Below are 27,392 nucleotides of genomic sequence, written 5' to 3'. Positions count from 1 at the left end.
TCAAGGTCAAATACCTTGGTCTTCCTTTCTTCTGCCTCTCCAGTTTGATTGACTCTTTGAAGTTCTGGAGGACTCGCTTCCTCTTGCTGCCAGCTGGAGGGGCTCGGCGGGTGGCAGATGGAGAGGGGCACTGGGATGTTTATGGAGAGGGAGCAGGTGCTGGGGTGGGTGGCAGTGGGGACTGGGTGCTGCTGGATGGCTTCATCCGCTTCCTGGAGGGTCTCAACCGCATTCGGCGACGCCATCGCTCCGACAGGATCATCAGAGTGAGGCTCTCCCAGTTTACATCATGCTTGTACATGAGGACAGCTTCACAGTTGTTGTATCCTCACCGTTTGTGGTTTCAAGTTACATGACACTGTTTCCTCTATTTCAGGGTGCATATATTTTCATACTGTATGCATCTGAAATGAGAATGAGTGCTGTAGTTAATAATGTTTCAAATATGATGCATTTCCATCTTAAAATTGTCAGTTGCATTGTATTGAATTGACCTCAGAAGTGACAAGAAGATCAACACCATGTCTCAGTTCCAGTCCATTTACTTAAGTGCTGAACTAAAGTACAACTACTTACTTTACATCATAGCATTGATACTTTTACTTAAGTGAAGGACTGTAATACTTTTGTCCACTACTGTTCTCCTCAGATTTTGTCTGATTTTGTTATTGATATTGGTTTATAAAAGCTCTCCACGAAACAATATCAATTAACAGTTAATTGATTGCTTGATTGACAAACACCATTCTTTATGGTATATAATAGTAAAGTGAGTATTTTGGGGTTTTGACTGGTGATTGAATAAAACTAGATATTTGAAGTTGTCACCTAGAGAAAATAATAACTTGCTGTATGTCATTTCCTGTGACTTGCAGACTTGTAGAAGCCTGTTCATCAGCATGCAGCTTTTGGACAGTTTATAAACAGTGTCACTCCTGCACTCTGAAATTAATCCAACAGATGCAATTGCCAATCATAAATAATCAATACAAATGTTCTCCAAAATGTTCTCTTTACAGTCTCTATTGAGGACTATGAGGATGCAGTCATTAAATTCTTAGATAGTAACTAAAACTTTTTAGCTGTAGGAGTGAGGCAGCTGTCTGAACTGAAGTGTCTTGACCTTTACTCTTGTGACATTTATATTGACTTTATCTGTAGATGCTGAAATGGACATTCCCTTGTTTTTCTTTTCTTTTTTCTTTTTCACATAGCAGAAGGGCACGCCACTGAAAGGACTGCAGGTTACCAGTCCTCTCCCTCCATATCCTTCCGAGCCTGTGCCGCCTCCACAAGGCAAAAAAGGCACTTCAGCTTTATCAGCTCTGCTGGAGATGGAGCAGAACCAGAAGTGAGTGTCCTGTGGGACTGCAGGCCAGCATGAATGTCATGACTGTCCGTCTTCACAGCATTCTTTCTGCTTCCTGATAGGACACTGGAGGAGCAGCAGCAGCAGACAAAGTCCTCAGCCACCTTCAGTGACCCCACAAGTGTTGCCACAGCCTCCGCATATGTGGACAGTCCTCGCAAGGTGAGTGTCTTTACTATGTGTGTGGATCATAATAAGTTTTTCTGCTTCAGACATTTAGCTTTTGCAGACACATCTGAATTTATCGTCATTAGCAACAAGTACTCTGATAAAATGATTCTTTGCTGGTGCTTCAGTGTGGGGCTTTTGCTGTTGTTTTTCTCCTTTCATCTGCATTTTTCTCCATGCCTCTGTTCTGTTTTCTGTTCCTGTTGCTGTGCTTTGGGTGTTTGATCCTGGGTTATGTTCTTCATGTATGCTGACAGGACGCTGCCTTTATTTTGGATTTTATTCGTAGCCCACGCTCCTCCTACATCTATCACTCTCAGGTCAGTGATGAGGTCCCTGGGCATTGCTAAAGCTGGGTGTTCTTGATGTGTGTGTATGTACACACACGTGAGGGTGCATGTGTGTATATGTATGTGTGTCCTCATGTGCTGTAGCCCCTCTAACTCCACACTCCATTACTGCATGAGCATGCTGTGCAGAAACACCCTTTGTGGGAGATTCTGTTTTCACTTTGCGAGTTTGTACTTTGTGCTCAGTACTATAGTGCCTGCTGGTAGAGAGTGACACACGTCACCTCCAACACCAGGATCACATGTAATCCATAATGTCTTTGTGGTGATTCAAGCTGTGTAAAACCCCACACTAACTGAGTGAGGTTAGTGGTTATAGCTTTACCACATAAATTAATTCAATTCAGTTTTAATTCAATTCAATACACATGTATTGTGCTGGCAAAATGTTAACAAAGTTAGAAGAATCAGGGTCTGTATTTGCTGCAAGATGTTAACAAAGTGTTTAAAACATGTCTTTATCAGCTCCAAGTTTAGCCAGTAGAATAGACAAGACATTTTTTGCCATCATCCAAATAGCTGCAGCATAAATAGCAAAATCAGACAGTGTATTTTGACAGTAAGGGTACTCATGCAGGTCTCAGAAAATCTTAAAATTTAATTCATGTTCTGCAAAAAGGCATTTAATTTAATTTACAGAAGTCTTAAATATGTTAAATGTATTCTCCTAACTCCCATAGTAACAGTAATGTTAACTGTAAAATCTTAACTGATTACAGGCTGTCAGGAGTTAGACACCTACAAACTAAAAGTTGGATTGTTGTGGCACTGGATTGTGCTGCAGAGGGCTGATCAATACAAACCAATTCTAAATTTGTGGAATAACTAGCTACAGCAGCTAGGAAGCTCACCCACTTATAATGGGCAAGTGTTCATTTTAGCAAAAACTTGAATATACAGAAATGAATGAATCATTTTTAAATTGGTCAATTCATCCATTCTTTTTCTGCTGCTTATCTGGATCCAGGTCAGGTTAATTTGATTGAATTTGATTAATTAGATCACCAGCAATTGTTGTTACATATCACAAGGAAGTCATGAAAATCCTACTTTGGTTGGTGTTATCGTGAAAGGGGTATTAAATCATATTCATTGTGGTGTTAAAAAGGTCTTTAAAAAATCTTTCACATAACTTAGTGAACTGTGCAGAAACCCTTGAAACTCAATGCTCTCCAATTCTGGAGAGTAATAAATCCCACACTGTTGTGATACCAGTGTAACTAACATGCACTGTATCACAACTGGACTCATTCACTCAGATAAACTTTTGAGGCTCACTCCTCCTTCCATGCATGATATCAGGACTGGGATGTTAAGGGTCACTTCACCCAAATTACAAAAAACCCGCATGTTCTCACTTCCTTTTGATGGTACCTACACATGCACACATTTGTCTTATTTGTCTAGGTTTTTGGGAAATCTTGTCTCTGAGGTTTCTGCCTCCACTCTGATACAATGAAGGTGAATGGAATTTTGCTCATGGTTGAATTTAAGTGAATATATTTATCAGTGGAATAGAATAGAATAGTACTTTGTTGATGACAGGAAATTGCTTCGTTACAGCAGCAGCACACCAACCAACACCAAATATAAATTAAAATAAAAAGAGACAAGTGAAATCAAGAAGAAAGAAAAACAAGGGCCATACAAAACATATAGAAAATACAGAATATACAGATATTGCACATGTGCCACTGTGTGCCAAGAGGCATACAAGATATTGCACATGTGAAAATCAACAAAATAACAAGTATTCTACTTCAGTACAGTTTTTAGAAACTTGTACTTTGCTTAAGTATTTCCATGTTATACAATCTTATAATTCCACTTCACTACATTTCAGAAGGAAACTTTTCACTGCACTAGGCACACAGAACAGTTCTAGTTACTCGTGACTGTACAAATTAAAGGCTCTGCACACCTACACAGGTGTTTTCAGTAGTCTGGCAGATTAGCCATCTAGTAGGGTTAAGTTAGGTCAAGCTATGCTGTGAATGATGTGTCATCACCAAACTCTGTGTACTGATAAGAATGATAACAGTGTAGGGTGTCCCGCCCTTATAAAACCTGTAGATGGGTAAGCAACATGTCAATCAATTATTTGTACAAATCCACATTGTACTAAGAAGATATCTCATTGGTCAACATAAAAACACCTGTGTGGGTGAACTATAGGTGTGTAGGTGCTTCAAAAATGTGCATATCAAAAATATCCATCCATTGCTGTACTGGGTCGCAGGGAGCTGGAGTTCAGTAGTATGAACTCCAGAATTATCTAGAGTAAGAACAACATGATTTCTAGAAGTGGATCATTTTTTGAGATGTTTTGTTTCAGTGCCGTGAGCAGCACAAACTAAATTCCACTCAGCTCCACTGGATTGTATTGGTCTGGCTGCAGAAATTTTAAAGGCTTCCAAAAAAAAAAAAACCATTTGGCTGGATGCCACTAGATATAAGTGAGAAAATGCTTTTTTGTGTGATTGGGGAAACCCTTAAAACATATAAAGTGAAACAGGTCATTTAGTGAACTATTTAAATTGTGCAGTTGCCTGCTGAAGCCAATGAGGCTGCGGATAAGGGAATGCAGCCTGGAGTGACAGCTGGAGCAGCAGCACAGCCTGCAGGAGACACTACAGTCAACAGCAGCACAGACACCAGGTAACCTTTTACTTTATGCAAAGGACACTCTGAACTATTGCAACAAAGCATGTTTAACACATAAAACTGACTATAGATTATAATAGGTCATAATATTTTCATTTAAATAATAGTGTAAATAAATGAAACTGATTATCTGTCCAGGCAGCTGTTGTTGTACTGATCTGTGATCTGTTCACAGTGGCCAGTCTGTAGTGGGAGCCCTCTCTCTGTCCTCTTCCTCAACACTGTTGGAGATCCTGGAAGCCATCAAACATCCCACGTGAGATTTGAGTGCCTTTGTGCTTTGACATATGACAGTCAATTGTGTCATGCTGAGTTACAGTGGGTCACAACAAATCTACACATCCACTCAGATATTCTGGCTTTTACTGATTCAACACCTCTAAAGAAAACCAGTTACATCAGCTGTTTCATGTGGTTACTGTTATTCTGAGTAAAATTCTAATGTATTTGATACATACTTTTGATTTTGCTAGTTACCCTATCTGAAGAAAAGGTGAAAACAGGCTCTCCAGTTGGCTGTTGCTATTTGGAGAACAGTTTTTCATGTAGCAGTGTATCTGTGCTTTCTGATTTTACAGGACAGGTGTTCAGCTGCTCCCAGAGCAGAAGGGTCTGCCACTCAACTGCTTCATCAGTGCGGAGGTCGTTCATTGGCTGGTGAACAATGTGGAGGGTGTGGCTACACAGGGGATGGCTGTGGATATTATGCAGGTAAGAGGCGTCTTTCCAAACTTTCCTTTAACTTGATGAAAAATGTCAAGATGTGAAGAAGAATTCATAAGGATTGAATGGATTATTTTTGTTTATCACAGTTTGGGTCTTGTGTGAATTTCCCACAAGTGGAATAAATAAAGTCAATCTTACTCACTTAACGATATGTTCATCAGTTTAATTGCTAAACACAAATGGAACGCAGCAACATTACTAAAAAGAAGTGCAACAGGGCTAAGAAATGCAATGAGTGTTTGACAAGTGTATTTGTCAGAGAAAAACAAAGGCAAATGGTAAAATTATTAATTGTCCTGGAGTTACTTGAAATTCCCAGGAAACTCAGCAAAGACTCCAGGAAATCACTGCTTCCAAGAAATAGTCCAGTTCATACGGTAGATTCAGATTCACTTTTTTTAAATGAAAAAATGAAATCAAAATGAAATCCCAAAATCCATATTGTTCAGCCCTACTGTCAGATACAACTTGGCTCCCTCCATTTGTACTAAAGAGCCATTCAGAAGAATTGGATTATTGCCAAACATAACATCACAGACATTTGTGTTTCTAAGTCCGCATAAATGTGTGTATGTTACTTGCTGATGTACACTTTAAGCTTGTGTGTTGGGTCTAGTAAACGTAAATGTATGAGTTCAGCAGTTCACTGTTGCCTGTCTGTCTGTTTTGTGTAGAAAATGCTAGATGAAGGTTTGGTGGCCCATGCTTCTGGAGACGCGATGCGCACCTTCATCTACGGCTTTTACTTCTACAGGATAGTCGGAGAAAAGGATGGTGAATGGATTTAAAATGCAAACAGGGCCCTATTTTAACCATGCAAGCACAATTACAAGTGCAAAGTGGTAGGTTTTGGGAACATGGGCTGTGTGAGTCTCTCCAAGCACACCTGCTATTTTGGTTCATGTAGCTGCCACAAGTCTGGCTGAAGGTAAATATAAATCAGAAGGTGTGGTGATTAGTAAATTCACTCTTATCCAGTCACATCACTGGTCTCAGTACTCTGAAAGTGCTGTGTCATGAACAGTGATGCAGCTCAACACATGGAAAGATGTTTCTCCAGAAAATTAGATTGCTGCCTGGATAATGCAGAACAACATATTCTGAATACACAGTACCTCAGATCTGCTGGCAGGTGGTGTGGTTTTTTATTTAATTGGTACAATGATGACAGAAATGAATAATAAAAGCTGTTAATGTGACCAATCCAACGCTAATTCAGTTTTAGCTCTTCTCTCTCTATTTCACATCATAAGTGGCCACAGCATACAAATGTAACACAGCAGCATTTGTACCATAATGCATTTGAAAACTAAAAAAAAATGAAATACAGCTAAAAAGAAAGTTGGAAAGAAAGCAGTGACACACAGGATTGATGAGCTTGTAATTAATCTGCAGATTCATCAGCATATGTGTTCTGCTGCCTTCAGATGGCTGCAGGGATTTAATTGCATTTAACAGTGATGCTAGGAGAAGCTGTTCTCATCAGTACAAAGCAGCTGTGGAAATCAGCCATAGTCGTTTATAGATGGACGCAGACAGATTTACCCACATTTTAATAAATGTTTATTTTTTATGCAGATTGAAAATGCTTCCTCTGGCTGGGGAAAGATATAGTAAAATAGTTTATTTAGATTTTGAGCATTATTCTATCTTTGCTGTGCATTTTCATTGTGTCTTTAGCTTACTCTTGTTGATGAAATCACCATAATGGCAGGAGATTGACATTTGCCAGAAACAGATGTGGTTCTGAGATGCCTATTCTCAATGCACATTTTCCACCAAAATAGAAACAATTCACTGTGCTGCCTAATTTGAATCAACCTCCCACCTTTTCCATCTGCACACTGTGCACTCTACTCACCAAAATGCCACACAGATGTTGAAGCAAATTTCAGGTTTAGAAAATTACTAGCCTGACCTGCTTGTGCTGGTCATTGCGCTGCCATGAGAACAGAGCTCACAGAGGCCATAAGTCTCACTGCTTTTATCTTCTATCAGTTTCTCTCATGCTCATATAGTATATTTTTACACTGTCTTGTATGTATTTATAATAATATCAGATAATTCAAAAAATATGTGACTGTCATGCAGAAGTTTTGAGAAGGTGTTGTCATGATATTCTGTCTACTGCAGGCCCGACCTCCCAGCTCCCTCCCACAGCAGCTGGAGGCTGGTCTGCTGCAGCCCTGGAGGACTTTGCCCTGTTCCAGAGGAAGTGGTTTGAAGTGGCTTTTGTGTTAGAGGAACGGCGACCCTGCGATCTCCCGGCCTTCCTCCTGCCCTGGCTCCCCAGCCGGCCGGCCTCCTACGCAAGTAGGCACAGCTCCTTCAGCCGCAGCTTTGGAGGACGCAGCCAGGCCGCCGCACTGCTAGGTACACCCAGCCCAATCATACCAGCCCAGCCCACACCTCAGAGGAGACATGGCCTCCTCCCTCATCCAGTCTGATGCAGATCATACTCAAACTGTCTGGGTCCAGTATTTACATGTCACACAGAGCAGAGAGGGTGCATTTGTTTTAGGAATATTGGTTGTTCAAAAATACAACCAGCAACATATTTCTGCGTGCATTACGGCAGTACATTCTGCACTGGCCAGTACCCACCCATCGCAATCTGGAGGGATATTGACATTGAGTACACAAGATGTAGAGCAAAAACTGAAAGGGAAAGAGTGGTTTTGAGAAGCTACTAGAGAAAAACATACTGAAGTAGAATAAAAAGTAAAATAAATGTTTTCTGTGAAGGTTGGTAATATGACTGCATCTGTTAGTTGTTAGTTAAAAAGATAAATTACAATATGAAAAGGCTACAGGCTGTCTCCAATTTTAGTTTTTGTCATTAGCTGGGCTAGCTAAGTTTAAACAGGATTTTAATGAATAATCAAATGTGTGTGTGTGTGTGTGTGTGTGTGTGTGTGGTGTGTGTGTGTGTGTGTGTGTGTGTGTGGTGGTGTGTGTGTAGAAAAGGGACTGAGCTCAGTCAACACAAAGTAACACAGAGTTTAGTTTATTGTTATAATTAATTGTTGTGGCAGTAATCAGAAAGTCAATTCTGTTGGCTGGAGGTCAGGCCTGTGACAAACTGTAATAATATAATTATAATCCATAAAGTCAGGTTTGGAAGCTTGTTTGTATTTTAATGATATATTTACACGGTATAAAACCAGATTTAAAAAAACAAACAAAAATAATGAGCCCCACGCGTGCACAACCACCATAATCATTTTTCACTCTGCACACACAATTGGTTTCTTACCATCACCACAGAACTGATTCCATGTAACATTTAATATCGGTCTATTATGATCATTACCTTTTTTGTTGTGTGACACAGATACTGGACTCAGCTCTCATGGCAGTGAACAGTAGATCTGCATTGAACAGCTGGTGGTGTGTCTTCAGATGTGTAGAGCATGCAGAGTGTTTGTAGCTGTAGTTGTATTAATCCATCCACAGTGGCATTTGTCTGATGTGGCCACATCACTGATTGATGTGATCAAACTTTTCCACCTCCACTATCCAATCAGTGCATGCTGTGTGATTAGGGTGTAGCTGATCCAGGAGCAGTGCTAGTTGGTGTGCATGCTGTGGTGTTAGTGGCTGTGGTTCAGTAGTGCTGTGGTGTGCAACGTCCTCATCTGTCACTGTCCTGCTGGCTTCTCAACAGAAAACACTTTCACAACACAGCACGTTGTGACGGTGTTTCTGCTTCAGCTCAATCCTGGCTTCATACAGCTGCTTAAAGCTTCATTTGTCACCTCAGCTTATTTGAAAATGCTTGCACGTTTTAAAGCCGCAACTTTACTGACTTCCAGGTGTGCTGTCTGACACTGTTGACTAGTTTCCTGGAATACTATTAATGTGATGACGGCGACTGCATTCATTCAGCTTATTTGTTGTTTTATTTGAGATTGAAGGTAGTGATGGAAAAACAATTACAACTATAGGTATTCATTCCATCAGATAACTAAAGACAGTTATCATGAGTGTAATTCACTCACACTGCCAAGGTAGGGGAAAGAAATGATAATAATAACCAGTGGTGGGCCATGCCATCATTATGATGTCATGGCTATAGAAACCATCAACAATATACAGAAACACAGTACAACAGAACTATGCATCACAGACAGACATGTCATGTAGCCAGAATAAATGGCATTACTAAAAAAATGCCCTAAAAACCCAATGAACACAGTTGAATAGGTCTCCAAACACCATCATCTCCAGCAGAAATATCAATATTAACTAATACAATGACAAAGACTAACAATAAAATACAGGTAAAATGGATTTTACTCACCGATTATTTGTAGACACATAATAAAAAACTGCCTCTGTCGAGCAGACATAAGGTGAATTAGAACTATGTGAGAAATATGACAGAGCAGACTCGTCTTTCAGCGTTAGCCTCCATAGATAGAAAAGGACTTATTGTTGGAACTGAGACGCACAGATAACCTCTACAACAGTCACTGAACTCTTCTTCCTCCTTCAGCCGTTGTGGGTTGAAAAAACAGCTATTAAATCTATGCTAACATGTTAGCTTGTGCTAGTAGCTATAGATGTGATTTGCTAGCTCTGACCAGTACACTTTCTGACCGTCCAATCAAATGACATGGAAATGACGACGTCATGGTACGCCAGCTAGATGGCCCCTGATCTCACCAACTCAAAATCTGATTGGTTAAAGGATCTGTGAGGTAACAGTTTCATCATCATTCATTTTAATTTACAGTGGCCTGCACTGATTCTGAAGGCCTTAAACCTGGCAACACAGAGCTGAAATCTGATTGGATAAATGCTCTAATATAAACAGACATTGGAAGCAGCACAACCAGGGATATTCATTTTCAAAGAGTTTTCAGAAAAATGCAAGATTTAATTTCACAGCTGAAAAATAAAGTTGACAGTTAATACAACATTGAATAGTAAAAGTAAACTTTGTTGAAATTTAAACTGGCATCAGTAACAAACAAAATCAGTTACTAGCGACTTGTTCCACAGTCCACAATTCTTCAGATCAGATATGAAGACTTTTAGAGGATCATTAAAGTATCTAACAGCTCTAACTCAGTGCAAGACTGAGTCTCCATCCAACGCTCACCACCTCATTCTAACTCCATCTGCTTGCCCATCACGCCATCTATCTCTCCTTCTTTTGCTTCCTTTGCCTCCTGTCTTCCTGTCTTCCTGTCTTCCTGTCCCTCCACCTCCTCCCTGCCTTTTCTGTCCTCCAGCTGCTACCGTCCCAGAGCAGAAGACAGTCACTTTGGATGTGGACGTTAACAACCGCAGCGACCGGACTGAATGGTGCAGCTGTTATTACCACGGAAACTTCTCCCTCAACGCTGCCTTTGAGATCAAGCTGCACTGGATGGCTGTGACCGCTGCAGTACTCTTTGAGATGGTAACTTGCTTAAATCAAAACTTCCTTTCCAATCATGCCAGGTTATTCCAGAGCAACTCAGATTCTTCCCATACAAAGATCTTTTCAGTGGAAGGAAGAAAAAAAAACAACACTCAAAAAAGATGAAAGAAAAAAAAGATTTCTCCTAATACAAGGAATGAAAAAGATTTCATGCTGCTCTCTCTGGAGCCACAAAAGACTGTATGTAACATTTGTCATTAATGATATTAGCACAGGTATAAACACACTTTGATGTGTAAAATTGGTGGAGTCAGCCTTTAAAGCATTTTTTTCTTTGAGTCTTTTTTTAGACGTTTAGTTGTACAACAGAGTGCACAGAGGACACCTCAGCAGACATCAGACACTAGTCTTACATGTGAATTAAACCTCTCAGTAAAAGGAGGCTGATCTTAATCAGTTTGTACTCTGGCTGCCACTAAGATACCTCCAGGTAAAACTACTGATCAACAAAATCTTCTCAGACACACCCAAGACACTTAGTCTGCTAGTGCAAGAACACAGGAAATTCCCTGAGGGAGTCATCCCAAAGGGATCAATAAAGTCTGTCTAAGTCTGAGTCTAAGGAAACACAGGCTTTTTAAAACAAAGAAACAACACTGGAACTGTTTTGGTTGGGCAGGACAGTGACACAGAAAGTACTGAGGACATGAAAAATGGATCAGCAAACCCTGAAGCAATGAAGGAACTAAAGGATATCACAGAAAATCTTTAGTTTCTGCAGTTGTTTTCACAAAGCTTTGATTTGATGATTGAAATGTGCAGAAAAAATGAGGAAGAATATTTCTGAAGTAGAAGAAGCGGAAATGTTCTTAGGCAAGAACCAGAACAGCAGCAGCTGCTGTCAAAGATATTTAAAGACCTCACTGTGTCTCACAGGAAGCTGAGAGCAGGTGTTTGATGTTACAACCTTTTCATTTAGAGGCAACAAATTAAATCAAAGAATTTGACCACTGCATCTTCTAGAGATATTTCTCTTGATTTTTTTGAATTCGTATCTTCTGTCTAAGCTTTGGGTCAAAAATGAGTTGTTCACATGAAACTCTTGACAATTCATCAACATTGATGCTGTTTTTAAGAAATAATGGTTTTAGTAGTAATTCAAATGACTTGCTTATTTCATGAATTCCAACATGTTGATGTGTGGGAATTTGAGAGAAATGCAGATTAACTGCTGAACATTTCAGTGACTTGTTGTGACGCTGCTGTGCTCCTCACTGGGCTTGTGTGTTGTGTACTGCAGCAGACATGCACAGTGATGAATGACTCAGACACTGACAGTGCTGACCTTAAATAAAGCAGCCACATCTGGCAGCAGAGAGGAAATGATCTGACTTAATCCCTTGTCTTGAATTGCATTGTCAGTAAAAAATTAAAATTATGAATTAAAGCCTTTGATGTTTTAAGTTTTATGGTCTAAATTAAAAATATACAGTTAAATAGTCTTCTTAATATGATCTTTATTATTCATTTTGTGTATTAAAACAAAGTGAGACTGAACTTGATCTTTCACTAACATTGCTTCCTGTAAGGTCTTAAACAGATGAAAAATGAGCCTCAGTGTTAGAGAGTTGTCTGGATTCACCACATTTAAAAACAGGACAGGATTTTAATCTCACATCGGGGTGTCTGTTACTTTGATCAGTGAGTGTGGATTGTGCTGCCGAATCATATTGCTGTGTACAGTGTGAAAACTTCCCACAGTGTAAACATCCGCTGGAGGCTTTTGTCATCAGGTGAACACACACAGAGGATGTCTGTGCTGCGGTTGCTGTCACTGTGTGAACTTGAGAGGTGAAAGGTCAGGCTTCACGCTGAGCTGCCAGTTTTTAACCACATGTTGTCTGTCAGGTTCAGGGCTGGCACAGAAAAGCAGCCTCCTGCGGCTTCCTGTTGGTTCCTGTACTGGAGGTTCCTTTCGCTCTGACGTCTTACCTGTATGGAGACCCGCTGAGAGCCCAGCTCTTCATCCCTCTCAACATCCAGTGTCTGCTGAAGAACAGCAGCGACAACCTGTTTGAAGGTACAGAAGTCCTCTGACTGTGTGTGTGGTGTGTGGTGTGTGTGTGTACAGTAGTTCAACATCTCTCTGTTTTCACTTATCAAACAGGATTTGAACCAGAGACATACTGGGACAGGATGCAGCTCTTTCAGGAGGCCATACTGTACAGGTTGATGCTGTTTCCTTGTTTCTCTGGTTTACCAAACTGTGATGCTCTATTTGTACAGTGGAATTTTTTCAGATTTTTTTCAAGCACTTCAATTATTTTTACTCAAGAAATTCTAATTCAAAGAATTATAATACCGCCAATCAGAAAAACCTCCAGTACAGCTGCTGGTAGTACTATTGGTTACAAAGTAAGTAAAGGAAGCACCGGGGGAATGTAGCAATGTATTCAGTTTTGGTGACATTATCAGTTTTATGAACCTTTATGAAATTCTGTTTATTAGCTTGCAGCCTATCTTGGTAGCTAACTAGATAAACAATAGCTAACCTCGCTGTTATTTGACCAACCTGACAACTATAGTCATTAGTCATAGTCATTTTATACAACCTTCCTTCCTGTTCTCCTTAGTACAGTCTAATTTTCATACAGCTAGCTAATATACGAATTGCTATTAAGCATCCTATAGGATGCTTTTAAAATGACATGTATTGCACTCATTTTAATTCACAGTAACTAAACTTCTACAAATAGAATTTATGTCCTGACAAAACATGCTGTGCTCATCATGAGGCACAAATGTAAATTCAAAGTGTTTAACTGTTTTGCTCCTTCTTCCAGGTTCGGCTTTGTGCATGACAAGTTTTCTGCTTCTGCTTTTAATTTCCCCTCTGAGAATAAACCCCAGTACATTCACGTAACAGGTTTGTGGCATCACAACATTAACACACACAAACTGCCCTTTGGTCACCACACACTGTGAAGCTTACTTCCTGCATTCTTTCATTTCTGTCAGGCACTGTGTTCCTGCAGCTGCCCTACTCAAAGAGGAAGTACTCCAGTGGGCAGCAGCGCCGACGCAGAAACTCCACCACCTCCAACAGCCACGGGCCATTCGGCGGCGAGGAGCGGGTCGGTTACTACTGGGCCTACAACACCATGTTGACCAAAGCCTGGAGGACGGGCGTGCTGGGTGACGAGAAGCTGGCCGACCGCCTGCTCAGAGACTTCACCGACTTCTGCACCAACAAGGACAACAGACTGCTCAACTTCTGGGACAGCTGCCAGGAGAAAATGAACGCCAGCGCTCCCTGACGGGGAGAGACGACTGGAGGAAGACATCATGGAGAAGAAGATAGATAAGAACTGTAAAAAAAATTCTAGGAACTGTTTTAAAACATTTATTTATCCTGCAAAATCCCGAGCAGTATTCATGTGCTTTCTCACATTGGACTCAGCAAGAAAGAAGAATCACACATTCTGCTGATAATTGTTGAAATGTAGGAGAATATCGTTGAGATGAATTGTTGCTGCTGTTCGGAAGTGTAACACATCACATCAGCAAATAATATTATTACTTAAATATTTAAAATGGAGTGAAACATGAAAGATTTCTATAAAGCATTCTACTTTTCTTTTCACCTCCTATCAGTTCATAAGATAAATGAAAACTTCATTTACTTTACTCTTCTATTTATCCTTCACCAGCTCATTTTGTGTTTGAACTGTAGTTCTCCTATCAGGCCCTCCACATTTTATCACTCTTATCACAGCTATTCCCCACACAACATTTCCTTTTCCTGACATTTCCATGTACCCTGCTAGCTTAACTGAAAACACTGGTAGCTAAACACACTGAGCACCAGCCAAGAAGCTGACGCTAACAGAGTTATCTGACTAATGTTACTCAGAAGCCTTTAGTTTTGACATTATGAGAAAAGAGACAATAAATCACACACATCTACAAAAACTGTTCCCAGTCTCTCCATAGTTTACACTGTGGTGAGCAGTAAATTCACATTCCAGACACAGTACTTTTTGCATGTATAAAATGCAGCACATTGTGTTGTGGGATTGGTAACAGCAGTTAGTGTACTTGACTCATAGGCAGCGCTCAACACAGCAGACAGTAAATGTAGTTCACATCATAAACAGGGAGGGATTTTAGGCCACAGCCAAGATGCTGTATGTGAACGATTAGCTGGATAAGTTTGTTAGCATTAGCATGTCAAAAACAAATGTTTTTGCTACTGTTACAAGAGTTTAAACATAAATGCTATAGCAGTGTGCAGTGCTGTATATACATGATTAACAGTATGTGCACTGGCTTTTCTAGTGTTATGATGAATGTTAGCTTCAACTAGGTAGCAAGCTGAGAAAAGGCTGCTGTTGTTCAGTGTGTTGTAGCCATCTTGTTGCCAGGAAAATGGGAAATGTTGCTTAGGAATAGATGAATGATTAATGATTGAAAAATAAAGTGAGCTGGTGAGTTTAGGTGGTTTGTTTGTCCTTAAAAAATAACCTGTGGAAAAGGAAAAAATAAAAAGCTTTTAGTTTGTTTTTTTTTCAAAGGATAACTATGTTTTATGTCATTTTACCCTCCATTTTAATTCTTTGACCAACAATATTATTTATTGATGTATTCAGCTGTATTTCTGGCGTGTCTGATAACCTCTCCCTACATTTTGTCCGTTTGGGGTCTCCATACTTCATGAGAAACACCTCTCTCAGAATGACCCGCTGATCTTTGCAGATGTTTACACTATTAAATGCTTGATTAATTGGTTTGGATGATGAAACATAAAACATTTTAAATGTCAAATGCCTTAAGAGCAGAGATTCTGCTCCAGTGTTGTGTTCTGTTCATTCTTCATTTATCTACACAATATAAATGATCAAACACCTGCAGCATTCTTCTGATTTTTTTTTTAGTCTGGTCAAACCAGGAATTTTCAGCAAGTAGAGTCACAGATAAGAGTCCAAATGTGACATGACAGATCTGTAGCAGAATCATTTGACTGGACCAACATAACATTTATAACTTATATTGCAAAATCCAAACAAAATACAGCCTGAGGTTTTAACCCTGGTAGGGTGTGTCTGTTCATCTGAGACATTTTGTGACACAAGAATAAGATATTCACCCATAGAACATTAACTCACAATATATCTCTATATATCTATCTGTATGTTTAACAGTATGACCTGACTGTGTGCATCTCATACTGATGGAAAAACTTAAAATTAAGTTTTTTGAAGACTGGTTTTACTACTGGTGCATTCACTACTGCAATAATTGCCTTTGGTTAAACAGTATGCAGCATGACTCTTACATAGTTGTAAAATATTCTGGACTCTGGTCGGCTTGTCTCAGGGTTTCATGTATTTTAAAGTCAGCTGTTGGAACAAGAAACTGAGAGAAACCAGAGTCAGAGAAAGATCATCAGAGAGGTCAGGTTCATATGAAGGTAGATGAAGGTATTTGCATTCAAACTGTCAGAGAGACTGGGTGAGATCGTTCTCTGGGAAAGCAGATCAGACCACCAGCTTTATCTCTGGGCAGTAGCAGAAAATAATGACTGAGTTTGCCCAGTTGTCACTGAAATGCAGATGCTCACACAACACACTAAAGACGTCTCATCTATTTGCTTTGGTCACACAATGTTAAGTGACTTCACTTAATGGCCATGTGTAAATGACTGACAGCTATTGTTTTTGTCACTGACAGATACAATTATTATGATGGACAGATGCTCAGTTGGTTTACATTGCAGCAGCTGTTCACAGCCTGATCAATACTGCAACAATTCCAAAGAGTTTTTATCACTGTCAATTATTTACACACAAAAACATGGAAAAAAATAAAGCCCAAGTTCAAAAATACCAGAGTTCTCCTTTAAGAATTGAAGTCACACACAGACACATTTTCTGTTGTGCCACATGAAACTTATTTAATGAGTGTCCCTTTATAAAACAACACCAGAATCACAGTAGTCATCAGGGCAGGGAAGATATAAAAAAGGGACATAAAAATAAAGTTAGCGAAAGTGAGATGAGTGATCATTTGTCAGAGAGCTTTGGTAGAACACTGATGGAAACGTGACAGAAAACTTCTTTAGTACTGAACTGGAAGCGAACACAGAAGATTTCCCACAGTTCCCAGTCAAACATCAGTACTCTGATTAGTAACCAGTGTGATTCCCTTATATTCATAGTCACATATTATATAAATACACACTATAGTATTGATAATATTGATCCCTTTAAAGTCTGGACATATATCAAATATCATTCTGCAGTTCAAGTTTCTTTTGATTATGAAAAAGTATTTGTTCTGTTCATTTTCCATTTGGCCTGAATATAAAGAGGTAAAATAAAATGATTCAAATAAAACCATTCTTCATATTAAAGAAAAGTGTCCATCGTGTCCACTGGAACACAGCACACGTTTTAAATCTATTAAAACTGTAAAGCTCCAATGACTGACACTTTACTCTCATGCATGATGTTAGCAGACTGACTCAACAGCCAGTGAGGTGACTGCCTCTCAGTCAACTGAGAGAAGCTGAACCTGCTGATTTTCTGGCTGTTTTTGCTTCCACAGTAACATTCAAAGACAAGTGCAAGGTACAGTTCTTATTTAAAAACGATGTGTGCGTTGCAGCAAGGCCTTCATTCTCCTCCTCATCATGACTGTGCGACTGTAAATGTAGTGGTTTATCAATGTGTCCTTTAGAAGAGGAAAATGTAGTGCACTGACCCTTTAATGAAGCATTCCACTCTGGAATGTAGTTTTCCACTGTCACTAACAAGCTGATACTGTCCAACACTGACAGGACATCAACTGGATTTAAAATGGTCCATGCTTCTTCTTTGGTGTTTCTCAGCTGGATCACCTGAATACACCACACACTGTATCTGGTTCATCATCTGGTTTTTGGCTCTGATGTCCCTCATCAGATGTTGACCACAGTTCACTTTGTCATGGAGAGTGATCCACTTGAGGTGAGCTGCGTCTACACTCATGTCAAGTATCTGTGACAGTGTGTTCCCATTCTTTCCTCTCCTGCTCTGCATCGTCTCAGCAGACATGCAAGAAAATAAAGTTTAACTAAAGACATTTTCATCCTGGACGCTGTTTTCTCATCATTTTCCAGAGTTCTATGAAACTGTCATCATTGTTTTGACTGCTTTACTGCACTTTAATAGAAATATGTGTGAGACTGTACAGTTCTGGAGACATGAAGATTTGTGTAAAATTTTAGAGGTGGCACAAACTGCTCACAAATTCACTGTAGAGACACAGTTAGACACAGTTTTGCCTGGAGCAGTGTGTGTGACCAGAGTTGAAAATTTGCCTGTATCCCTGGGCTTCATGAAACTTACTTCATAAACATCCAGAGAGAAGAGGAGAAAGAGAGACTGGAGGGAGGCGACAGAAAGAAGTGAGGTTTCAAGATCAGTCAGAGGCTGAGCCTGGACCTGATCGGTCCGTCTGTTTGCTAGTTTACAGCCAACATCTGGATCAAACACCTCAGGTTCTCCAGGAAAATCATCAGTGCAGCTGAGAGCTCCACTAACATCACATCCAACCGCTGCTCACTGCTGTAAGTGTCTCTGACTCAATATTAGATTTCTGTACAAATCTAATGGCAACAAAGTGTGGCCAGAAAATATAACTACAGTTGGACACTGTGTAGGGACAAATTAAATATAATTATATATAAAGTTATATAAAGCAATGGCTACTTATTGTATAATATCCAATCTGGATACACATTCAAAGAACCTAAATTCAAATCCATAAATGTAGGATGAGACATGTTCATTACTGAGGTTCTTATTTCATATGAATACATGTTCCCTGTAATCAGCACTAGTATCAACCTACAGTAAGACTGTAGAGTCACTGTGTTAGTGAAACCAGAGCCAGAGGTAGGAGACATTATACTCACTACAGCAGTTATACTGTCTGTATCTGAAATAAACTGTGCCAGCAGTACTCTCAGCCTCTGATGAGTTTTCAGTGGATGAAGCCTGGATGAGTTTGGACAACTACTGCCTGTTGAAACTACTCAGCACTCACCACTGCAATGAACTAATACTATCCTGACGTTTGTGATTACTGCTTCCTGATTGGTCAAAAGATGTTTTGGAAAATGATGGAAAAACAAGGTCTAGGTTATAAATGGCTAAAACTGTCAGTTTTTGGAAACCTAAAAAAAAAAATCTCCCTCTGGTCTCCTGTTTAATCCTGTAATTTTAGCACAACTGCTACATCTGCCATAGTTAAGTGCACCAGTGGAGCAGCCACTCAGGAATTCCCCTGGTGCTTTTCCCTGAAAATCGAAAAATGAATCTTAAGAGGAAACAAAAGTGAAAGGTCTTTGTGTCCAGTTCAGGCACGTTCAGGGTTTGTGTTTCTCTGTTCTACTGCACTGGAGTCAGTTTGAAGAAGGGTGGGGGAGAGGCTATTAGTTGACTCTGCCTGCATCGTCAGAGATGACTGCCTGACCACCTGGACACACACACACACACACACACACATACACATACAGAGGAAAGAAGTGGTAAAGCTGTGTAAGGTTATAGTACACAGTAATGTCATACTAAAAGAACAGCTATAAGCTCAATAAGCTCTGCAGATACACCAAATACTACACATACAGCTTAGTTGCGCAACTCACGTGGTCTGATCCTGATTGGCCAGATGAGGATGGAGCAGAGAGCCAAAGCTGCTATAACAGCCACGCCTCCCGTCACTATGACCATGATGTAATGATAGAACCACACGCAGGCTGGACAACACACCACCGTACTGCGAGAGAGACAACAACATCTGTCAGAGCAGGTCACAGAGGGGGGGGGGGGGGCCAACAGCTCTGACTCCTCCTCATCAGCTGACTCTGTCCCTCTCCTTTTAACACATCTCTCCTCCTCATTAAGAGTCTTCTTTTGTTTGAACAATTTGTTTTCTTTCATTCTAATATACCATGTAGTTTAGTGATGTAGTTGTGTACTGTAGCGTGGTGTATGTTGAACATCTGCAAAGACATTCATGGTCCCCAGAGGGTGAATTCATCATGTTAAACTCTTCTTTTTGTCCAATACATTGGTTTCTGACTAAATAAGCTGAGAGCACTGGTGTGAAGTAGCTGCTGACATGTCTGTACGGAGTCTACAGCACTCACCACAACCAGGAAACTGATCTGACCTGTCAGCTCTGTAGTGTCCCTTTAATCATGGGCATGTCAGTAAACAACAGTGCTTTCATTGAGCCTTACTGACCTAATGTTAGAAGAGGCCCTATAATGATTAATATTAATAGAACATAGGCTCAGTCACCACTTTATTAGGAACACCTAACCAAACTGATGTAGTCCAATACAAGAGTCCTGCAATAAATCCTCCTTCATTAACTGTGTGTGTGTGTGTGTGTGTGTGTGTGTGTGTGTGTGTGTGTGTGTGTGTGTGTGTGTGTGTGTGTGTGTGTGTGTGTACTAACTGGCAAGGATGTACAGCCTGAATGATCATCACAGCCACTCCATTAGCCAACTTATCAGTGAAACTCATGGCTCCATAAACAAATGCTCCACTTTGCTGCAGAGAGAGAGAGAGAGAGAGAGAGAGAGAGAGAGAGAGAGAGAGAGAGAGAGAGAGAGAGAGAGAGATGAGGACAGTGGACTGTTAATGATCACTCTCAGTGAGGTTATATCGCACCTCTGACTCTCTCACACATATGCATCTTACCGTCTGATCGCTGATGAGCTCAGCGGTCATGGAGAGCGATATGACCAGGATGGTGGCTGAGCCTGCCCCCAGCAGAACAGCTGCCCCATACACCTGCTGCCCCATCCTGTCGTCCAGCAGCACCCAGTAGGAGAAGGCCATGATGAGCAGCAGGCCCACAAAGTAGGTCAGCTGGAGAGACACACAGAAAGTATGACTTCTGGATAGAAGTGGTCTGCTGGTTGAAATCCACCTCTAGTGAAACTAAGCACTATGCTCTGCTTTTGATACTTCCTCTTCCCATTAACCCAATGAAACGTTGTTGACTTAGCATTCACTGAAACAGCAGAGAACCAGTTAATCAACTCCTGGTCTCACTTCTTCTGTGGTGATTTTTAGGCCACGGTTAGGACTGTAAAAAGAAAAGGGAGTTTCAGGTACATGCTTTGGGTTGGGTAAACACTGGAATAAAGTCAGTCAGTTAGCTGTGGGTTACATCCACATGATTAAAAGTTATGGTGCATGAGCTTCCAACAAGTCATAGTCAAGACATAGTCTATAGGAATTCAGAGTTAAAGATAAAAGTAGCCTGATCAACTGAACTACCTTTTCAATTTCACTAAAAAAACTGGCAGCTCCTAGCTGTGACTCAGAGATCTGGATCACTACACAACCTTGAGTCAACCATAGATGTGGGTGGCACATGCGCAAGTGTGATTGGTTTACAGCACATGAGGTCCACCATCTTGGACAGCTGCTTCTGGTTTCGTTTCCCTGCATATTGTAGATTATAAAGCCAAGTACAGCAGGTGAATAAACAGATGCCGCAGACTATCCAGTGAAGTAATCAACCAAATGTAAACTGGACTGAATTATATAAAAATACAAACCACCTTCTCACAGTCTGAAGTTTTTGGACTTGGATATAATTTTTCATCTAAAATTTCATTTCTGTTTGTTTGCTGTCTTAGTCCACTTATCTCCATCTCTCTCATCAGTCTTTGTCTTCATATGCTGATTTGCTGTGGTAAAATGGCGTTAAATGGCACATGCTCAACTCACATGTATGGCTGACTCAGATCATATGGAGCCAGACGAGGTGTGAGGTTCTACTTACACATTTTCCAATTAGTTTACTGAGAGGCTTCATAATGAAGGAGGACAAGAAGCCACTCAGGTACATCACTAAAGGGATTGTCGCTATGAACTTCTGTTGGAGAGAACAGGAGGAGAAACATCAGCAAAGGAACATTTCATGTAAAATATCAAAAATAAGAATAAAGCAGAATGATTATGTTTTACCTTTGGCAGCCCCAGAGTGTTAATGAGATACATTGAGATGTAGGTCTGAGACAGATTCACTATCAACCTGGTGGACATATAGAGTAAGGCCACCTACAGAGACACAGTGACATACAGATCTGTCAGCCAGAGAAAACTCTGAACACTGTTTTATGTTTTTTGCTTTGAAAAGTTTGACAACACAAAATGTGGCAACTGTCAAGCTGTTGAAATAGGAACTGCTGACTACAAAAAACGTTATCTGTCCCAACCTGACCAGCTTCAGTTAAAGTTCAGGTGTTTTACTCTGATAACGACGGAGAGTACGTCTGCTTTAACGTCATCCTACCTGGTAGAAAGAAGGCTGCTGCAGCCAACATTTCCACTGAAGAAGAGATGGGGAGGTCTTGGCACGCGGAAGCAGGGGCCTCTGCTCCCCCTCCTCCTCCTCCTCCTCCTGCTCCATCCTCTTCCTCCTCGCCTCCTCTCCTCCAGCCTCCCCTGTAGCTCCAGGCCTCTGCTCTGTGGTTCCCAGGTGGAAGAAGATTGAGAAGAGAGTGCCGATGCCCAGCACGATCAACGCCAGATTCTGTGATCAAACACATCATGGCACAGTTCAGGTTTGCTGTATAGTGGAAATCAACCAGCCGTTTTGGGGTTCTCTCCCTTCCTCTTAACTGTGTGGATTGTGGCCTGTCGCAGACTGAAGGTTGGTAAAACATGTGACACCTCTCTTGTGATGTAAAACCAACACCATCAATGGTGATAAATATTCCAAGAAAAACCCAGAAAGTAAAAACAGCCACATGGACTCTATGCAACCGTCTAAATGGAAAACACAAAGTACTGCTGAATGGGATTAGGAAACAAGCCCCTTAAAAAACATCTGACATGTACTCTTATTCCAAGGCGACAGTCCTGATAGATGTGTTTGTGTAATAACATGGACTTGCTTATTTTAGGGGTTAGACGTTTAGAGATATCTGTGTAGATCAGATAAGCTAGTGTGATAGAGTGGTATGTTAGTGTGCTGTATATATTGTTTAAAGTGACTAATCAAGTGTGGGTGTGTGTTATACCTCTGACAGCTGAAGCTAACAACAACTTTCTTTGTACCTGTGAAAAGCATGGTCTGATTCAGGTGTGATTTCATTCCAAGATGACTACTCAGGTGACTGACCTTATTACAGTGACACTGAATATTAACACATCTGCTGTTTGAGGCCACACTTAATGTAATGAGTTTTATGTTTGTTGTAGTCTAAGTCAACCAATAAGGTACAATTCAATTCTAAGTGTGAAGATAATGTTTCCTCAATCCAGCAGTCAGTGTGTGTAATCTGATTCCACTGTGTTTGCCAGATTTTGTATAATTTCAAGTGTCAGTGTTATTCAACTAAATCACATGTAGAAACAAGGACAGCACGCAGCTTTATCTTCCTGAAACTTGGCACAAGTGCAAATGTAAGCACAGTCTCACAGCTCAGGAGCATGCGGATGTGATTAAATGAAATCCAGAAAACATTCAACCAGGAAGACTCGTTCCATTTATTTACATTTTTCTCTTTCACTTTCCATGCCTCCAATTCAATCAGCTGCCTGAGGGCGTTCCTTCTTTTCACTTTGTCTCTGTGTCACTATCAAACTTTAAAACTGTTCCTCTCTCTGCTGCTGTCAGCTGTCATTTCAGTGTCAGACTAATGCACCTCCACTGTGCATCTAATTGCCAGAGCTGGTGGTAGCTGTGGGCTACACGTTCACCAAGAACAATCAATGACATGCGGACTTCACCAAAATGTGCATTTTAATATACATTTCAATCACTTTTCAAAGACTGGGGACTCTAGGGTTCTGGTATGTTTAGTGGTACTGCTCACTGTCATTCTCAGTAGCTCCACCTTCTGCTCTTGAACATAATAAAGTGTCAGATGATCCTCCTTACCCTGAAGATGGGGATATCTACTGGTCCGAGTGCATCACTGAGTGGGTCATCATCCCCGCTGGCCTGCACATGGAACAGCAGGTAGGCCACTGCATACACTGTGATGTTGGCTATCACTGTGAACGCATACCTTCAAACACACAGAGGAGAGACTGCGAATTCAGGACCAGTAGATTTACTTTGCTGTGCATACTGCATGTGTGTACTAAGCGTACCTGTATGCAGTGAGTTCTACTTTAGCATGCTCACAGGTGACCAGCTCTGGAATAAGAGATAGGTGGGAGATCTGCGTGGCGGCCCAGCCGAACTGAAAGACGATGATGAAGGGGATGAAGTAGGTCAGGCTGGCCCACTGAGGGGTGAGGGAGTCACAGCCCAGACACTGGTTGAAGATGAAGGAAAAAGACAGCACCACGCTCAGTGTGCCTGGATAACACACACACACACACACACACACACACACACACACACACACACACACACACACAGACGCCAACAGAGCACAAAAATATTAATTTGGGTGAAAAAATCTCAGATAAGACTAATCATATTCTATTCAAACTGAAACAGCAAAATTCACCACTTTCTTCTCTTCCGTTATGGAACACACCAATGATGGCAGAACAACATCCAACCTGCTGCACACATAACACATCCACACATCCATGTATTACATGATTTATGAGTAATCACATCTACTGAGGTCCTCAAAACTTTTCAAAACATTCAAAGCACTTTTCAGTACATTTTGGTATGTAAAGTTCCCCTGTGCATGTGTAATTATATGATGTTGATATGATATAAGATGTAAAGGGTCTGGACTGACAGACTCTGACATACACTCACATTATATTGACAGGTGTTCCTATAATTTGTCCAACCCTATTAAAATCCACGAGGGTAGGCGAAACAACAGACACAGTGTATGTACAATGGTTAATGTAAAGGCTACAAAACTTTTAGCATTTCTTACTGTAGTTTTTAACACCATGTAACTTGAAATGAAACGTTATCAAATGACACTTGATGATTTTAATCTTTATTTACTTGACAGCACAACAAAGCTCCCCGAGCAAGATGTACTGGCCCAATTAGACCATTGGAATGGTCACCTAAATCTGTTATCTATGTTCATAATCTAATTTTGCCTATAGGTGATATGTGACTGCTGTATAATGAGGTTTACCTCCATTCTTCTCTGCCTATAGGTTCAGTGATATTATGCTACCCTTAGTACAGAGCACTGTCTAACCACTGTAAAGCAAACTGGGATATAAAAACCTGCCTTACACAATGTGACCTTGTAGACCATTTACAATCTAGTTTTTCCTTTGTGCATGTACAGATAGGAGACAGGTTAAAGGAAAACCTACTTTATGTAGGTTGGCTTTGACTCTCCAAGTCTCTGAACTCTACTGGAGGGATGAACACCATTCTTCTAAAACATATTCCTTCATTTGATGATGGTGATGGAGCACACTGTCTAACACATCGGCCCAAAATCTCCCATAAGTATTTAATTAGGTTTGGATCTGGTGACTTCAAAGGCCATAGCATATGATTCACCTCATTATAATATTCATCAAACATCAGTGTCCTATGGATGGGGACACTGTCATCCTTGCTTCTCTATTTTCAGGATATCAGTTTAACTTGTCACCTGTCTGTATGTGTGTCACTAGGCTACTTTTACCTGTCAAGTCATTCAACAGTAGAGGAGGGACCACCTCTCACCACTTTATATCACCCTTTGAGAGCTGTCATTACAGAGTCTGAAAAAACATGATCTGACCTGAACTGGATCAATAAAATATATAGGTGCTGAGAATCAGTGCATAGTCTAAGCAGTTAAAAAAGTTACATGAATACCCTTTATGAGAGCATGTGCAAACCAGCTGACTGACTAACAACAGTTACCAGCTTCAGTTATTTTCCATTGCAACATAAATCTATATACCCTGTTAGTTTTGTATTATCTCACATTTACATGACCTAATGGCATTAATGTGCATCACTTGTGATGTAGTTGTAAGACTGACATACACACACTGGACTTTCTCTTTGTAGACGATGTGTAGACATCACACGGACAGCTTTTAAAAGTTATATAAATATGTGTTAATGTGTATCAGTAACTGCCAGTGTATCAAAGTTTAGACTACTCTTTTGTCATTTTCATAGAGAACACAGTGTCATAAAAAGATGTCAGCAGAGAATACACAGAACTGTTAAAGTGTGTCCCTGCCTTGAACCTGAAAGTGACTGCTGTATGAGGACTACAAATTCTCTGAACTGCACAGTTAAGATACACTTAACTGTTGAAGGGTAAATCATTTCTGAATCTCGTGGGGCAGTGAGGAGGAGCCCCAGTGTAATACTATCCATCTGTCTGACTGTCTGTCTGTCTGACTTACCAACTAAATGCCAGGTCTTCCTCTTGCCATAGTTTCCACAGCCAGGGGTTCGGTCGGACTCATATCCAATGAGAGGCGTACAAATACCATCAGCTATCTGCCCAACCAGCAGCAACACACCTACACCACAGGGAACAACCTCAACTCAGTAATATACTGTAATAATCCATTAGTGACAAGAGTGAAACAAAAGAAATATGCACGACAAAGGTAGACATTAACTGCTTAAATTCAGGTTAAATATCCGTGCACAGGAATGTCTTGTGTTTATAAGACAACAATACACAAAAATTCAAATCATTTTACAGTGATGGTCTTTTTAACATAGAGTTTAATCAACATCCGCCTGATTCAGTTTCTATGACAAGAGCATGCTGAGTTTCACTGAGACTTACCCGCATTAGTATTTCGGAATCCCAGCACTGAGTGGTAGAAAACTAGTAGGTATGTGAACCACATAGACGCACACAGGTCGTTCAGAAAGTGTCCCACCGCATAGCTGAGCTTCCTGAGGGCTGGCAGAGGCCTCTCTGTGTCCGACATTATGACTCGTTGAAGACGACAGAACAGTCTAAACGAAAATCTCAACACGCGCCTACATTAGCTCAAAACAGCTGAAATAACTAGACACACGAACTTTTTCGTACGTGGGAGGAGGTGGATATAGCTGACTGACGATGGACCAACTTTCGGTTCCGTTTTTCATATGTTACTTTCTGTACATATGCTTATCAGCATGTTTGTCCGTTATTCTTACACGTTGTCGTTGCAGGCGGTAAAACAAAGTATATTCCCTTCAACCTCGGTGACAATATCTTCTTGTAATCAGGTGACAATGGAGAGATGTGCCACAGTCAGGGAGAGCATCCGGATGGAATGAAAACCGACACAGGGCAATACCAGAGGATAAGATGGTTTTCGTCATCGCATTTCTACCCTCACATCACGTTTAAACACACAATTAGCTAATAGAGTTAAAACGGGAGCGAGACGTTACGTTACGAATATGTGATGGTACGTTGCTGAAATACAATCACATCCCATTAAAACCCGTCGTGTGTCTGTTCTTCACACATTTCGCGCCACAGCAGCAGAGTGTAGTGTTAAACTAACATCGAACAGCTTCGCAATTAACCTTTAGCTACCTGGCTACACACGTAAGGCACATCTGGCGGTACACTTATAAACACATGTAAACAATAACGCGGACCGGGGCAATGATGACGTAAAGACAAAAAGCCAGAGGTGTGGACCAATAACAATCCTGCTTGCTCATCTCAGCCAATAGCTGGATCCTCGTGGGCTGAAGTTCCTCACGTGACGGCATTCTGGCAGCCAAAGATCGTCTGTGACAACAAGAGAAGAAGTGGGAGCGA

General features: G+C 40.7%; 2 protein-coding genes across 6 annotated transcripts in view; one reads left to right on the top strand and one right to left on the bottom strand.

Annotated features, from left to right (window-relative positions):
• The window catches only part of depdc5 (DEP domain containing 5, GATOR1 subcomplex subunit), a 30,095-nt gene extending 14,541 nt beyond the window's left edge, over positions 1–15,554 (top strand). For 2 of the 5 annotated variants that reach the window (XM_018695942.2, XM_018695940.2), the window contains exons 30-43: positions 44–266; positions 1,215–1,351; positions 1,432–1,531; positions 1,795–1,857; positions 4,433–4,545; positions 4,727–4,807; positions 5,130–5,262; positions 5,952–6,051; positions 7,411–7,650; positions 10,518–10,687; positions 12,557–12,728; positions 12,816–12,876; positions 13,492–13,574; positions 13,667–15,554. In XM_018695942.2, coding sequence (XP_018551458.1) covers positions 44–266; positions 1,215–1,351; positions 1,432–1,531; positions 1,795–1,857; positions 4,433–4,545; positions 4,727–4,807; positions 5,130–5,262; positions 5,952–6,051; positions 7,411–7,650; positions 10,518–10,687; positions 12,557–12,728; positions 12,816–12,876; positions 13,492–13,574; positions 13,667–13,965 — 1,975 coding nt within the window. In that variant the 3' untranslated portion in view covers positions 13,966–15,554. The remainder of the gene's footprint in view (positions 1–43; positions 267–1,214; positions 1,352–1,431; positions 1,532–1,794; positions 1,858–4,432; positions 4,546–4,726; positions 4,808–5,129; positions 5,263–5,951; positions 6,052–7,410; positions 7,651–10,517; positions 10,688–12,556; positions 12,729–12,815; positions 12,877–13,491; positions 13,575–13,666) is intronic. The other 3 variants (XM_018695941.2, XM_018695943.2, XM_018695944.2) reach the window with 3 other exon arrangements.
• Positions 15,555–16,574: 1,020 nt separating this feature from the next.
• Positions 16,575–27,246, bottom strand: LOC108896708 (major facilitator superfamily domain-containing protein 12). Its single transcript, XM_018695949.2, has 11 exons — positions 26,412–27,246; positions 26,017–26,136; positions 23,818–24,028; positions 23,603–23,732; positions 22,010–22,249; positions 21,682–21,774; positions 21,497–21,589; positions 20,401–20,571; positions 20,156–20,250; positions 19,338–19,468; positions 16,575–19,168 (listed from the first exon to the last, which is right to left on the bottom strand). Exons 1-11 carry the CDS (start codon positions 26,557–26,559, stop codon positions 19,125–19,127), a joined length of 1,476 nt encoding a protein of 491 aa, XP_018551465.1. The 5' UTR covers positions 26,560–27,246; the 3' UTR covers positions 16,575–19,124.
• Between the last annotated feature and the right edge of the window lie 146 nt (positions 27,247–27,392).

Source organism: Lates calcarifer, linkage group LG4, assembly GCF_001640805.2.
Source record: "Lates calcarifer isolate ASB-BC8 linkage group LG4, TLL_Latcal_v3, whole genome shotgun sequence".
NCBI classification, from domain to species: domain Eukaryota; kingdom Metazoa; phylum Chordata; class Actinopteri; family Centropomidae; genus Lates; species Lates calcarifer.
This window is presented reverse-complemented; position numbering and strand designations above follow the sequence as displayed.